Genomic DNA, 16,461 nt, shown 5'->3' on the forward strand with positions numbered 1-16,461 from the left:
GTGAAAAATGATTTTCTCATCTCAGTCCTAAAAGACTTCCCTCTTATCCTTAAACTGTGTGACCCCTAGTTTAGTTCAGTTTACTTTATTGTCACGTGTAACGAGGTACAGTGAAAAGCTTTTGTTGCGTGCTGATCTGTCAGGGGAAAGACAATACATGATTACAATTCTTGATTAGTACGGGTGTCGGGGTTATGGGGAGAAGGCAGGAGAATGGGGTTGGGAGGGGGAGATGGATTGGCCATGATTGAATGGTGGAGTACACTTGATGGGCCGAATGGCCTAATTCTACTCCTATCACATATGACCTTATGACAATCGAGCCATTGGCAGTGTATAGTAAGAGTGTGGAGTGGTTGTAATATGTGTATGTAGATCTGCTTCTGTGGCCAGCAGTCAGATAGTCGCCTGGGTAGGACGCCATCTTGGAAGCACCCATACCTTGCTGCTTGAGCGCCACGATGAACGTCAAGGTGAAGTCTCTCACGGGGCGCCCTGTCCCATGGCGTGGTGCGAGCTCGGGGTCTGGGTCCCATGAGATCGAGATCGGACTGAGGGAGACGGGGTGTGTGGCCGAGAACAATGGGGGGCCTGACGGGGGAGGGGCCGCCAACTAAGCATAAGGGGTAAGCCATTTAGCACGGAGTTGAGGAAAAACATTTTCACCCGGGGAGTTGTGAATCTGTGGAATTCTCTGCCTCAGAAGGCAGCGGAGGCCAATTCTCTGGATACTTTCAAGAGAGAGCTAGACAGGGCTCTTAAAAATAGTGGAGTCAGGGGATATGGGGAGAAGGCAGGAACGGGGAACTGATTGGGGATGATCAGCCGTGATCACAGTGAATGGCGGTGCTGGCTCGAAGGGCCGAATGGCCTACTCCTGTGTCTATTGTCTTCAGGTTGTCTTGGGGGGGGGGGGGGGGGGGGGGGGGGGGGAGAGGGTAGAAGTAGAAGGGATGAGTATTACTTGTAACTCTGTCATAGTCTTTGTGGTGACCTTGTCTGCAAACATGAAGATTCTCACTGCCCCTAGCTGGGTACCAGTGACAATAAATATCGTCAGTATCGACGTTGAGACTCACATGCCATCCTGACGTGTGATGGTGTACCCATACTGTGGGTACTTGACGAAAGATACGTTCACTCCCACCAGCGGGGTTCCATCCTTGGTAAAGACTTGTCCTCTGATCAGTGAAGCCAAGCTGTGAGGCAAAGAGAAGGCTGGAGTGAGATTAAAGATGCTCTTTACAACTAAATGCCGAGACAGCAAACATCGCGCTCCACGCTGTGGTCAGACAAGACGCGGTTTCATAACTGCGACCCATTGCTCTCCCCTCTCCCGCACAGAGACGGCAAGAAATATATACAGTGAACACTCAGTGGATTGGTAGACAAAAGTCTGAAGAAGGGTTTCGGCCCGAAACGTTGCCTATTTCCTTCGCTCCATAGAAACTGCTGCACCCGCTGAGTTTCTCCAGCACTTTTGTCTACCTTCGATTTTCCAGCATCTGCAGTTCCTTCTCAAACCTACAAACTTGAACGTCGTTGGAGTGTGGGAGGAAACCGGAGCACCCGGAGAAAACCCACGCAGGTCACGGGGAGAACGTACCTGATCATCCCCAATCAGTACCCCGTTCCTGCCTTCTCCCCATATCCCCTGACTCCGCTATCTTTAAGATGGATGTATATGGATTGATGCATCGTATTATCTGATCTGACAGGATAGCTGGCACAATAAAGTACCTCGCCACACGCAACGATAATAAGCCTCATCCCAAACTCTCAGGGAAAAGTGTCGGTGCCCCAGTTCGCCTCAACGCTGCAGTTGGACTGCTGGACAAAGGGAAGAGATAAGACTTTGCCTTCCATCACAGTGAGGAGGTGTTGGAGACTCACTGTTGTGGATGTTTATGTAAACTGTGTTAAGTGTGGTCTTGGTTTTTTTTTTGTAATGTAAAAAAAAACTGTAGTAAATGTAATTCCGTTCAAACCTAGGTTTGAATGACAATAAATAGCATTCCATTCGTTATTCCCCTTAGAAGTAATTAAGGAAAGAACATTCTCCGCAATTAAAACTAGGTTTGATTCAATCCCAATTACTTTTTACTTTTTCACTTAAGTATCTGCAATCTGTGATCTTCCCGCAACAGACAGAAACAGGCAAGTCAATCTCCATCCGCGAGATGCTTTTTAGATTCAACGGCACAATGCGTGTTTGTAAATGACAAAATACATTTGCGGGATGGTAAAGCAATAAATGAATATCGCAACGGCACAATTATAGTCATCGTGCTCAAGTTGTCTTTTTCAAGTAAGCAGAAAATAACAATTGCAAATACTGCTCCGAACCGTAATGTGAGCTCCAGCGAATGGTGCATTTTGTCAACATTCACTGAGATGATCCGCTTAGTTTAACATTTGTCTGATGCTTTAGGCAGGTCCCCCCCGTTTGGAATCCGACTGGGAAAATGTTTCGCAACAATAACGGGGGGGGGGGGAAACCCATTTGAATAAACCAGTTACAATCCATCCTGAGAATGCTGCCAATCAAATTTACACAAAAAAATAATCAACATAAGAAACAGAAAAGCATTTAAGCTCCTCGTTTCTGTTCTGCTGCTGAGTAAGATTAATGCCATTCACCTTGCTCCACCACATCTCTTCACCAAGATTCAAAGATGCATCTTTAATGGGCCTGTCCCAGTCACCCGTCATAGGTCGTTGCAGGTCTTCGAAAATGTTCAACGTGTTGAAAATCCAGCGGCGACCAGAACAAGGTACGACTCTTTGGGCGACTGCTCACGACCGTACGGGCTTCACCCCGCGACATGTCGCCAGTACGGTCGTGACTCGTATCCTCAGTCGCCCAAAGAGTCATAGTGTCTTTCTGGTCGCCGTTGGATTTTCAACATGTTGGAAATTTTCGGCAACCGGTGACGGGTGCCGGCAGTCGCCGAAAAAGATAGTTGAGCCCACAGTTCATTGGCTATATTTAAGAGGGAGTTAGATGTGGCCCTTGTGGCTAAAGGGATCAGGGGGTATGGAGAGAAGGCAGGTACGGGATACTGAGTTGGATGATCAGCCATGATCATATTGAATGGCGGTGCAGGCTCGAAGGGCCGAATGGCCTACTCCTGCACCTATTTTCTATGTTTCTATGTACCTCACCACATGTGACGATAATAAACTAAACTGAAAGAAACTCTTTATCCCCTTCATATCCCAAAGCCTATCAATCTTTGTTTTACATATACTTAGGGAAGTTAGGGAAATCCGAACTCAAGGAGAGGAAGCTTAATCTAATTTTCAGGCAGCATCTGTGGAGAATGTTTCTGATCAGGATCCTTCTTCGGGGCTGATGACTGATAAGGGGTGAGAAAGCCGGCAGGGAGATGGTGGGTGATAGGTGGACAGTGACAAAGTGCTGGAGCAACTGGGTGGTTCAGGCAGGATCCCTGGAGTAAAGGAACAGGTGACGTTTCGTGATGCAAAACTTTTTCAAGGGCACTTTAATGTTCCTTTACTCCGGGGATGCTGCCCAACGTGCTGAGTTGTTCCAGCACTTGGAGTCTATCCTAATAGCCCTGTCCCACGGGTACGAGTTCATTCCAAGAGCTCTCCCGAGTTTAAAAAAAATCAAACTCGTGGTAACCATATAACCATATAACAATTACAGCACGGAAACAGGCCATCTCTACCCTTCTAGTCCGTGCCGAACACATAATCTCCCCTAGTCCCATATACCTGCGCTCAGACCATAACCCTCCATTCCCTTCCCATCCATATAACTATCCAATTTATTTTTAAATGATAAAAACAAACCTGCCTCCACCACCTTCACTGGAAGCTCATTCCACACAGCTACCACTCTCTGAGTAAAGAAGTTCCCCCTCATGTTACCCCTAAACTTCAGTCCCTTAATTCTCAAGTCATGTCCCCTTGTTTGAATCTTCCCTACTCTCAGTGGGAAAAGCTTTTCCACGTCAACTCTGTCTATCCCTCTCATCATTTTAAAAACCTCTATCAAGTCCCCCCTTAACCTTCTGCGCTCCAAAGAATAAAGCCCTAACTTGTTCAACCTTTCTCTGTAACTTAGTTGCTGAAACCCAGGCAACATTCTAGTAAATCTCCTCTGTACTCTCTCTATTTTGTTGACATCCTTCCTATAATTAGGCGACCAAAATTGTACACCATACTCCAGAATTGGCCTCACCAATGCCTTGTACAATTTTAACATTACATCCCAACTTTGGACAGGGCTTTAAGTCTATACATGGACTTGCGTCTATCTTGGCTATAATACAGCATCTGCAGTTGCTTGGGTAGGAAAGAACTGCAGGTGCTGGACTACACCGATGATAGATGCGAGCCCATGTATATAATGCTGGAGTAACTCAGCGGGGCAGGCAGCATCTCTGGAGAGAAGGAACGGGTGACGTTTCGGGTCGAGACCCTTCTTCAGACTGAGAGTCAGGAGAAAAGGAAACGAGAGATATACTGTCGAAGAAATGAATGAAAGATACACAAAAAAAGTAAAGATGATGAAGGAAACAGGCCATTGTTCGCAGTGAGCTAGGTGAAAATGAGTTACAGACAATGAGACTCAACAAGATGATTTTGAGGCTGGTACGACTTGGGGGGGGGGGGGGGTTGGAGAGAGAGGGAATGTAATAGTTGTGAATGTAAATCAATAAAAGCAAAGGTTGCTTACCTTTCGTTGAAGGGGTTAGCCCCGGGGATTATGTGAGTCCTGTCCTTGCCCACGAGAAGCTTAATGCGATCGTAGAAAGATTTCACAACTTGAGTGGGAAGTGCCCATTGGTTCTGCTGGATTATATCGAGGGGGTCGTGTGAGCCGTGGCAAAGAGGGTTGGACTGGCAACTGGGTTGAAGGCAGCAGTCAGGATCCAGGCAATCCACCAGTCCGTCTGCATGAACACAACACAGAGAAGAATACATTTATCCAATGTACCTCAAATTCAGCTGCGCAATGGCAAGATCATCCACATGCAATGATGGTCCAGTTCTACACGGCCATCGTAGAGTCTGTCCTCACCTTCTCCATCATGGTCTGGTTTGGCTCAGCCACCAAGCACGACACCCGGAGGCTGCACCGAATCGTCCGATCAGCTGAGAAGGTTATTGGCTGCAACCTTCCCTCCATTGACGAACTGTACACTGCAAGGGCCAGGAAGCGAGCGGGCAAGATCATCTCTGACCCCTCTCACCCTGGCCACAAACTCTTTGAATCACTTCCCTCTGGAAGGCGACTCCGGACTGTCAAAGCTGCCACAGCCAGACATAAAAACAGCTTTTATCCACGAGCAGTAGCTCTACTCAATAACCGAAAGTCTGTAGCCTCCTTTTGCTCTGGTAGTTTATTTCATTCGCATGTTTAAACTATAATGTTTTATTATTAATGTTTAATGTTTTATGCGTCATTCTTAATTGTTTACTGTATGTCATTGTCACTTGTGGGTGGAGCACCAAGGCAAATTCCTTGTATGTGAACATACTTGCCCAATCAACTTACTCATTCATTCATTCGTCTCGTTCTAAGATTGGCTTCCCATGTGTGAATGGATTATCAGCTAAGTCACAGCACATTTAATGTTATATGATTAGTTCTTCTAAAAGCCTTCCTTTTCTTTAATATGAATAGATCAACAATTATGAACCCAGTTTAAGCTTCACAAAAGGGGCTGTCCCACTTGGGCGACCTAATCCGCGAGTTCTGGCGAGTTTTCCCTCGACTCATACTCGCAGCATGGTCGACACGAGGTCGTAGGAAATCCTTGTAACTCTCGTTCATGCTCGAGAGTGGTCTCCGCGTACTCGAGGCCTCAGCTGGGTCGAGGCGTTTTTTTCAATATGTTAAAAAATGCCCGCGAGTAAAAAAAGGTCGCCATGGAAAAAATCGATACGTTTTTTACTCGTAGGTTTAGTCGAAGTAAGTCGTAGTAGGTCAGCATGTTAGTCGTAGGTAATCGAGGGTAGTCGAAGGTAGTCGTAGATAGTCTTCATCGTAGTCGAAGGAGATCGAAGGAGATAATCTTCACACTCCACTATTCGGTGTCCAATTTTCCTGAAGTTAGTCGTGGCTGGTCTTCAACATAGTCGAAGTAGGTCTTCAACATGTAATTTTCTCAACCTCTTCTAAACTCGCCAATTAGGTCACCCAAGTGGGACAGCCCCTTAACTAGTCCAATGCTTTTGAGGAGAGAGACATCCTTGTAATGTCGCCCAATAACTGGAGTTGTCCAGAGTGTCAGGCAGCATCTCTGAAGAGATGATACCCATCCACGGCCTCCACAGATGCCACCTCTCCATATTCTCCAGAGATGCCTCCTATCCATGTTCTCCAGGGAGGCTACCTGTCCATGTTCTCCAGAGATGATACCTATCCATGTTTTCTAGAGATGCCTCTGATCCAGATCTGCCAGGGATGCTACCTATCCATGTTCTCCAGAGATGCTGCCTGACCCGCTGAGTTACTCCAGCACTCTGTGTCTTTTATTGTAAGCCCAGCATCTGCAGTTCCTTGTTTCACTAGGCATTATCTGGAATGCCAGAGTGATGCTGACATTTGGATTGCATGTTTTAAAAAATTTGGGCTCTTCAGGAACTTTCTGAATTCAACTTCAGTTATAGCAATGAACTTTCTCGTTCTGCCACATCTGTGGAAAAAAACTTTAATTAGTCATAACTGTTGATGCAGCCTGGTTGTGGATAAGCCAGGCATTTTGAAATGATTAATAGCAAAGTGGTTTGGAATGAGCTTGGGAGACCTGATGAAACGTCGTTTTAGTGTGAGTGCCTCTTTGACTCACCGCTGAGTGTTCGAAGAAGTCTTACGTAATCTACACCAAAGCTTCTGCCAATGGAAGTGTTAAATTAGCTATTTGCAGAGAATGTGTGAAATAGATTCAGTCTCTGAAGTTCTAATTCACAAAGATACATTAAAAAATTAGATGCACTCGGCCCTTCGAGCCATCACTGCCGTTTAATGTGATCATGGCTGATCATCCACAATCAGTACCCTGTTCCTGCCTGCTCCCCATACCCCCTGATTCCACTAGCCCTAACAGCTCTATCTAACTCTCTCTTGAATGCATCCAGTGAATTGAGGCAGAGAATTCCACAGGTTCACAGAATGTAAAGCATCATTTTAGCTTAGTTAGGTAGACAAAAGTGCTGGAGAAACTCAGTGGGTGCAGCAGCATCTATGGAGTGAAGGAAATAGGCAACGTTTTGGGTCGAAACCCTTCTACAGACTGAAGAAGAGTTTCGGCCCGAAACGTTGCCTATTTCCTTCGCTCCATAGATGCTGCCGCACCCGCTGAGTTTCTCCAGCATTTTTGTGTGCCTTCGATTTTCCAGCATCTGCAGTTCCTTCTTGAACACTGACTGGTGAACAATGGATTGTCTTTGGTTGCACTAAGGACATCGAGTTCTTACCTTGCACTAGTTGATAAATGTATTGATATTCTGTGTTTATTGTGTATCATCGATGTGTATTGTGTTAGAGGCCTGTTATGCTGCTGTATGTAAGAGTTTCATTGTTCCACTGCCGGTACATATAACGATTAAACACAAAATACCTGAGTATCTCAGCGCATCAAGCAGCATCTCTGGAGAAGAGGAATTGGCGATGTCTCGGGCCGAGACTCTTCTTCAGATGGCTCGACTCGAAACGTCACCTCTACCTTTTCTCCAGAGATGCTGCCTGACCCACTGGGTTACTCCAACTTTTTATGTCTATCTTCGGTTTAAACCCCAGCATCTGCAGTTTCTTCCCGCACTGAACAACGAAATGCTCTCGTTTCAGAAGGAACTGCAGATGCTGGAAAAATGGAAGGTAGATAAAAATGCTAGAGAAACTCAGCGCGTGAGGCAGCATCTATGGAGCGAAGGAAATAGGCGACGTTCCGGGTCGAGACCCTATTCCTTCGCTCCATCGATGCTGCCTCACCCAATTAAATACTCTTAACTCTTAGACAACAGACAATAGGTGCAGGAGAAGGTCTTCACGTAACTTACACCAAGGCTTATGCCAATGAAAGTGTTAAATTAGCTATTTGCAGAGAATGCGTGAAATAGATTCAGTCTCTCAAGTTCTAAGTCACAAAGATACATTAAAAAATAGGTGTATTCGGCCCTTCGAGCCATCACCGCCATTCAATGTGATCATGCCTTCTCCTCATATCCCCTGGCTCTGCTATCTTTAAGAGCCCTATCTAGCTCTCTCTTGAAAGCATCCAGAGAACCGCCCTCTGAGGCCGAGAATTCCACAGACTCGCAACTCTCTGGACGAAAAAGTGTTTCTGCGTCTCCGTTCTAAATGGCCCACTCCTTATTCTTAAACTGTAGACCCTGGTTCTGGACTGGAAATATTGAAATAGGCTAGATAGAACGTAAATTAGATGGAGTAAAATGGTCATTAAAAATCGAAGGTAGACAAAAATGCTGGAGAAACTCAGCGGGTGCGGCAGCATCTATGGAGTGAAGGAAATAGGCAACGTTTCGGGCCAAAATGGAAGGTAGATAAAATGCCGAAAACCTTCTTCAGACTGTTGCAGGGGGGGGGGGGGGGGGGGGGGGGGGGGGGGGGGGGGGGGGTGGGTGGGTGGGAAGAAGAAAGGAAGAAGAGGAGACAGTGGGCTGAGGGAGAGCTGGGAAGGGGAGGACACAGCAAGGGCTACCTGAAATTAGAGAAGTCAATGTTCATGCCGCTGGGGTGCAGACTGCCCAAGCGGAATATGAGGTGCTGCTCCTCCAATTTCCGGTGGTCCTCACTCTGGCCATGGAGGAGGCCCAGGACAGAAAGGTGGGATTGGGAATGGGAGGGGGAGTTGAAGTGCTGAGCCACCGGGAGATCAGGTTGGTTATTGCGGACCGAGAGGAGGTGTTGGGCGAAACAATCGCCAAGCCTGCGCTTGGTCTCACCGATGCAGATCAGCTGACACCTAGAGCAGCGGATGCTATTAAGAATCAGGCTGCAGGCCGTCCATGAATCTCGTGGATCCAGGCAGCAGAATGGTTAGAGTTATTTTAGTTCTGGGTTGTTATCACTGGGCAAAACCCGCGCAGGTTTCATGCAGCTAGATACTTAGCGGACTGCTCATCTGCCCGTAAGATTCACATGAAGTTTTTCCACGGAGACCATCAGTCAACGTAAGCACAGCCACCTGTCAGCCTGCCCCATCAGAAACACAGTCGCACCAGCACCTCCACTAAATTAACCTGCCACTCTATACCACATTCATCTTGCACAGCAATCAAATGGCCACCATACTGTGAAGAACTGCCAGTTCAGGAAGCCGTGTGCTGAAAATGAGACCCCCCTGCCCCCACCCACACCACCCACCCTTACCCTCAACAGCTGACTTTTAAAAAATATATATATTTTATTAGAAGCAATTGTACAAGGAGAAAGTAATCGACATAACACTTATACAATTTTCGTACAGCTTCAGTTTTTAAATTTTATAAACTGATAAGTGAATGGGGAAAAAAGAAAAAAGGATAAAAGGGAAAGGAGGAACCAAGATACGAAAAAGAAAGGAGAAAAACCCCTGAACTAACGAAGAAATGAAAAAGAAAAAAAAGAGGAGATATATCCCACCACCCTTCCCTACACCCGCTCACCCGACCCTAGCGTTGGTTTTGAGCTTGTGTTCAACCATTCTGTTGTTGAAGAAATTCAATGAAAGGAGGACACATATTGGAAGGTTCGTCAGACAAAACAAGCCTTATTTTTTCTAAATGTAGTGTCTCGGTCATTTCTGGCCAACAGCTGACTTACAGTGTTCAATCAATCACGTCCGCCCCTTATTGACACGTGGCCATTACCTGTCGGCACAAACATTCCCACTACGGTTTTCAACACTCCCATATATCTCCTCTTTTTTTTCTTTTTCATTTCTTCGTTAGTTCAGGGGTTTTTCTCCTTTCTTTTTCGTATCTTGGTTCCTCATTCCCACTCCGGTTTTCAACACTCCCACTCCGGTTTTCAACATTCCCACTCCGGTTTTCAACATTCCCACTCCGGTTTTCAACACTCCCACTCCGGTTTTCAACATTCCCACTCCGGTTTTCAACATTCCCACTCCGGTTTTCAACACTCCCACTCCGGTTTTCAACATTCCCACTCCGGTTTTCAACATTCCCACTCCGGTTTTCAACACTCCCACTCCGGTTTTCAACATTCCCACTCCGGTTTTCAACACTCCCACTCCGGTTTTCAACATTCCCACTCCGGTTTTCAACATTCCCACTCCGGTTTTCAACATTCCCACTCCGGTTTTCAACATTCCCACTCCGGTTTTCAACATTCCCACTCCGGTTTTCAACATTCCCACTCCGGTTTTCACCGCGTTCTTTACACTGAAGGTTTAGACCATCATGGTTTAATGTGGAGCTTTTGGCAATAGTCACTCGTGGCTGCTGTGTAGATCAAAAGGGGGGATCCGGCAATGGGGGAACTGGCGTGAGGTGGAGGGGCAGGGGGGCGTGGGGTGGGTAGAACAAAGAAGGAGCCGGCGCGGGATACTGTGTAACTCTGTTGGTGCCCTTCACGCGGCGACCCTTTGCATACCTTGGCCATGAAAAAAAAAAAATCTCACTGTGACTTGTCATATATCATTCATTCATCCAATTCATTCATTCAATAGCTCGTTCTTGTCACTTTTATTTTTCCAGGGCGGCACGGTGGCGCAGCGGTAGAGTTGCTGCCTCACAGCGCCAGAGACCCGGGTTCAATCCTGACTCTGGGTACCCTCTGTAGGGAGTTTGTACGTTCTCCCCGTGACATGCGTGGGTTTTCTCCGGGTGTTCCGGTTTCCTCCCACGCTCCAAAGACGTGTAGGTTTGCAGGCTAATTGGCTTGGTACAATGGTAAATCGCCCCTCGTTTGTGTAGGATAGTGTTAATGTGCGGGGATCGCTGGTCGGCGCGGACTCGGTGGGCCGCTGTGCCTGTTCCCGCGCTGTGTCTCTAAACTAAACTAAAGACACAGCAAGGGCACAGACTCTTTGCCCATCGAATCCCTACTGACCATCGATCACCTGTTCACACTAGTTCTTTTTCGGGACAAGGAACTGCAGAAGCTAGTTTACCAAAACAAAAGACACAAAGTTACTGGAGTAACTCAGTGAATCAGGCAGCGTCTCTGGAGAACATGTCTGTAGAAGGGTCACGACCTGAAACATCACCTATCCAAAACCTAACTCATTGCAAACATTGGACTTTTTCTCAGAAGGGTTTCGGCCCGAAACGTTGCCTATTTCCTTTGCTCCATAGATGCTGCTGCACCCGCTGAGTTTCTCCAGCATTTTTGTCTACCTTCGATTTTCCAGCATCTGCAGTTCCTTTTTTAAACAAGCTGTGTAATAATACTTTGTACTACCTGTTGTACTTGTGTATCATTTGATTGTTCTGATGTTTAATACAATCTAATTTGAAGATGGTCAGAGTGCTGGAGTAACTCAGCGGGTCAGGCAGCATCTCTGGAGAAAAGGAGTGGTTGATGTTTTGGGTCGAGACCATTCTTTTTCCTTCCTCAGTCTAATTTAATTGGATAGCTCGCAAATAAAAGCTTTTCACTGTATCTCGATGCATGTGACAATGTTAAACCAGTACTGATACCAAGCAGTCAATAGACAATAGACAATAGGTGCAGGAGTAGGCCATTCGGCCCTTCGAGCCAGCACCGCCATTCAATCCAATCATGGCTGATCATCCCCAATCAGTACTCAATTCCTGCCTTCTCCCCGTATCCCTTGATTCCACTATCTTTAAGAGCCCTATCTAACTCGCTCTTGAAAGCATCCAGAGAACCGGCCTCCACCGCCCTCTGAGGCAGAGAATTCCACAGACTCACAACACTCTGTGTGAAAAAGTATTTCCTCATCTCTGTTCTAAATGGCTGACCCCCATTTAAACTGTGTGGCCCATGGTTCTGGACTCCCCCAACATCGGGAACATGTTTCCTGCCTCGAGAGTGTTCAAACCCTTAATAATCTTATATGTTTCAACAAGAGCCCCTCGCATCCTTCTAAACTCCAGAGTGTACAAGCCCAGCCGCTCCATTTTATCAAGATACGACAGTCCCGCCATCCCGGGAATTAACCTGGTGAACCTACACTGCACTCCCTCAATAGCAAGAATGTCCTTCCAGTTCCTTGCAGAGAGAAAGAGTGACATAAACTGTTCACTCGACAGCTATATGACTATAATACAAGATGCTGCCAGACCCGCTGAGTTACTCCAGCACTCCATGCCTTCTGCAGGCTATAATATAAAATCCATTTCAGTTTCCAATTTATCATGATGGGTTCAAAGGATTTTGTTTTTTCATTTTTATAGAGATACAGCGTGAAAACCGGCCCTTCGGCTCGCTAAGTTCACGCAGACCAGCGATGGCACGTACACCAGTTCAACTCTACGCATTGGGGTTTTTACAATTATACCAAAGCCAACTAACCTACAAACCTGCGGGTCTTTGGAGTGTGTGGGAGGAAACCGGAGCACCCGGAGAAAACCCACGCAGGTCATGGGGAGAACATGCAAACTCCGTAAAGCCAGCACCAGTAACCAGGATCAAACCTGGGTCTCTGGCGCTGTGACCCCTTATTCTTAAACTGTGACCCCTGTTTCTGGACTCCCCCAACATCGGGAACATGTTTCCTGCCTCTAGCGTGTCCAAACCCTTAATAATCTTATATGTTTCAATAAGAAACCCTCTCATCCTTCTAAACTCCAGAGTGTACAAGCCCAGCTGCTCCATTCGATCAACTTATGACAATCCCGCCATCCCGGGAATTAACCTTGTAAACCTACGCTGCACTCCCTCAATAGCAAGAATATCCTTCCTCAAATTAGGGGACCAAAACTGCACACAATACTCCAGGTGTGGTCTCACTAGGGCCCTGTACAACTGCAGAAGGAACTCTTTGCTCCTATACTCAACTACTCTTGTTATAAAGGCCAACATGCCATTCGCTTTCTTCACTGCCTGCTGTACCTTTATGCTTACTGTTATTGACTGATGAACAAGGACCCCCAGATCCCGTTGTACTTCCCCTTTTCCCAACTTGACACCATTTAGATAGTAAAGGGGGTGTCCCACTGCGGCAACCTAATTGGCGAATTTATAAGAGTTTAGGAGGGTTTGAAAAAGTGTCATGTTGAAGACCTCCTGCGACTATGTTGAAGACTATCTACGACTACCTTCGACTACCCTTGATTACCTACGACTAACATGCCGACCTACTACGACCTACTTCAACTAAACCTACGAGTAAAACAAGTATCCATTTTTTTCCATGGCGACCTTTTTTTACTCGCGGCCATTTTTCAGCTCGTTGAAAAATACGCCGCAACCTAGCTGAGGCCTCGAGTACGCGGGGACTACTCTTGAGCATGAAGGAGAGTTACAAAGATCTCCTAGGACCTGGTGTCAACCATGCTGCGAGTATGAGTCGAGGGCAAACTCGTCTGAACTCGTGGATTAGTTCTCCGCAGTGGGACAAGCCCTTTATCTGCCTTCCTGTTTTTGTCACAAAAGTGGATAACCTCACATTTATGCACACTAAACTGCATCTGCCATGCATCTCCCCACTCACCCAACCTGTCCAAGTTACCCTGCATTCTCATAGCATAGATGGGGTCTCTGGCGCCGTGAGGCAGCATCTATACTGGCGCGCCAGCGTGCCGCCCTAATGGTCTGCATTTCATTCTAGATTTAAACAATAGACAATAGACAATAGGTGCAGGAGCAGGGCATTTGTCCCTTCAAGCCAGCACCGCCATTCAATGTGATCATGGCTGATCATCCCCAATCAGTACACCGTTCCTGCCTTCTCCCCATATCCCCTGACTCCGCTATTTTTTAAGAGCCCTATCTAGCTCTCTCTTGAACGCATCCAGAGAACCTGCCTCCACCGCCTTCTGAGGCAGAGAATTCCACGGACTGAGGCAGAGAATTCCACAGACATTTCTTTGATGGGACGGAACATGCTGCAGTAGACTCACCTCCTTCATTGTCCTTGCCGTCTGTACAAGACGTCTCCATGGCCACATTACATCCAATGCCTCTCCAACCTGTCTGGCAGATGCAATGCCAGCTGCTTTGGCTGAGGGTGCACCTGCCGTTGCTGTTGCACTGATCGGGACAGCCATCTGTTTGAAGACATTTGAAGAAAAAAGTATGAATGACAATTCGTCAAAATACCTGTTGGTGCTTTTCACAGCAGAAACCCCTGAAACCCACCGCCCGAGGCAGCCAAGCCTATCAGAGGGATTATTCTGCATCTGCCGTCGATTAGTGTTCGAATAAAAACTTCCGCAGTCGAAGCTGTTCAACGATTTGATGCGAAAAAAGAGACTTTAGCATTCACTGAACAACTCCTCCAATGTGAAGCCCTTTGACCGCAAGGTGATCCGTTTCACAATGACTGATGAAGCACGTTAACCAATTTTCAAACACTAATAGGTTGCCTTATTAAGTGGCAATTTTCAACCTCTTTGCCACAACTTAACAGGAAGGAATTAGATAAAACTGAGCAATTGATGGTGTGTGTACTGATGACCCTTGACAAATGCTACTTCATTGACTATTTTTCTCTCTGTTGTTATAGAGTCATAGTCATGGAGTGATACAGTGTGGAACCTGGTCCTTCAGCCCAACTTGCCCACACCGACCAACATGCCCCGCCTGCACTAGTCCCACCTGCCTACGTTTGGTTTATATCCCTCTAAACCTGTCCTATCCATGCACCTGTCCAAATGTCTCTGAAACGTTGCAGCAGCTTGTTCCATACACCCACCACCCCCTTTGTGTAAAAAGGTTATCGCTGAGGTTCCTATTAAATCCCCCCCCCCCCCCCCCCCCCACGCCCCTTCGTTTTGTATCATGAGTTGGGCTAGTTCTCAATAGACAATAGACAATAGCTGCAGGAGTAGGCCATTTGGCCCTTCGAGCCAGCACCGCCATTCAATGTGATCATGGCTGATCATCCACAATCAGTACCCCATTCCTGCCTTCTCCCCAAATCCCCTGACTCCGCTATCTTTAAGAACCCTATCTAGCTCTCTCTTAAAAGCACCCAGAGAACCTGCCTCCACCACCCTCTGAGGCAGAAAATTCCATAGACTCACCACTCTCTGTGAGAAAAAGTGTTTCCTCGTCTCCGTTCTAAATGGCTTACCCCTTATTCTTAAACTGTTGCCCCTGGTTCTGGACTCCCCCAACATCGGGAACATGTTTCCTGCTTCTAGTGTGTCCAAGACCTTAACAATCTTATATGTTTCAATGAGATCCCCACTCATCCTTCTAAACTCCAGAGTGTACAAGCCCAGCTGCTCCATTCTCTCAGCATATGACAGTCCCGCCATCCCGGGAATTAACCTTGTAAACCTATGCTGCACTCCCTCAATGTATGGAAATCAAAAAACCTCTTCCCTTTTGTTTCCAGACTTCTGAACGGTCTTTCCATGAGCTGGGGTACTGTCTGATTCATTGTTCCCCATTATGGACATTGGACTTTGTCTGTGGAACACAGCTGAGAACTATATTCTGCATTTCCGTATCTTCCCCATTGCTCTACCTATTGTACTTGAGTTTTACTTAATTAAATTTACGTATCGTATTATCCGATCTGTTTGCATATCATACAAAACAAAACTTTTCCCTGTACCTCGGTACACGTGACAATACTAAACCTGAAATCTTGCTCAAACAACCATCCTTCAATAGTGACTGGGATTTTAAATGTGTATGGAAGATGCTCATAAAGTTCCCACTAATTCAGTAGTAGGAATGGTCAGACCTAACTCCGTTATACTAAAGTATGTAAATGAAAGGCCTGGATAGTGGGGATGTGGATAGGATGTTTCCACTAGTTGGAAAACACAGCCTCAGAATAAATGAATGTACCTTTAGAAAGGGAGGATGAATCTCTTTAGTCAGAAGCTGGTGGAACTGTGGAATCCATTGCCGCAGACGGCTGTGGAGGCCAAGTCAGTGGTGGAGATTGAGAAATTCTTGATTAGTACGGGTGTCAGGGGTTACGGGGAGAAGGCAGGAGAATGGTGTTGACAGGGAGAGGTAGATCAGCCGTGGTTAAATGGCAGAGTAGACTTGATGGGCCGAATGGCCTAATTCTACTCCTATAATATTCGATCTTATGAAATTATTTTCAATGACAGACTACTTTTGCTAAAAATACTTCCAAAAAATGTTCTTTTATTTCCATTGCACCTTTGATAAAGCTAAATATCTCAAACATCTCAAGACAATCACAGGTGGTTTGAAAATATAGTTTGGAAATGCTATAGCTGTGTTTTCACACAGAGAGTGGTGAATCTCTGGAACTCTCTGCCACAGAGGGTAGTTGAGGCCAGTTCATTGGCTATATTTAAGAGGGAGTTAGATGTGGCCCTTCTGGCTAAGGGGATCAGGGA

The 16,461-nt window shown here is 46.4% G+C and overlaps 1 protein-coding gene across 1 annotated transcript in view; it reads right to left on the reverse strand.

Moving 5' to 3' along the window:
* Positions 1–16,461, reverse strand: part of LOC129701385 (teneurin-2-like) — a 372,354-nt gene that overhangs the window by 92,597 nt on the left and 263,296 nt on the right. The window contains exons 10-12 of the mRNA XM_055642523.1: positions 14,032–14,178; positions 4,709–4,925; positions 1,080–1,199 (exon numbers count right to left, since the gene is read on the reverse strand). Of these exons, the coding sequence (XP_055498498.1) occupies positions 1,080–1,199; positions 4,709–4,925; positions 14,032–14,178 (484 nt within the window). The remainder of the gene's footprint in view (positions 1–1,079; positions 1,200–4,708; positions 4,926–14,031; positions 14,179–16,461) is intronic.

The sequence above is a fragment of the Leucoraja erinacea genome, chromosome 11 (genome assembly GCF_028641065.1).
Source record: "Leucoraja erinacea ecotype New England chromosome 11, Leri_hhj_1, whole genome shotgun sequence".
Taxonomy (NCBI): domain Eukaryota; kingdom Metazoa; phylum Chordata; class Chondrichthyes; order Rajiformes; family Rajidae; genus Leucoraja; species Leucoraja erinaceus.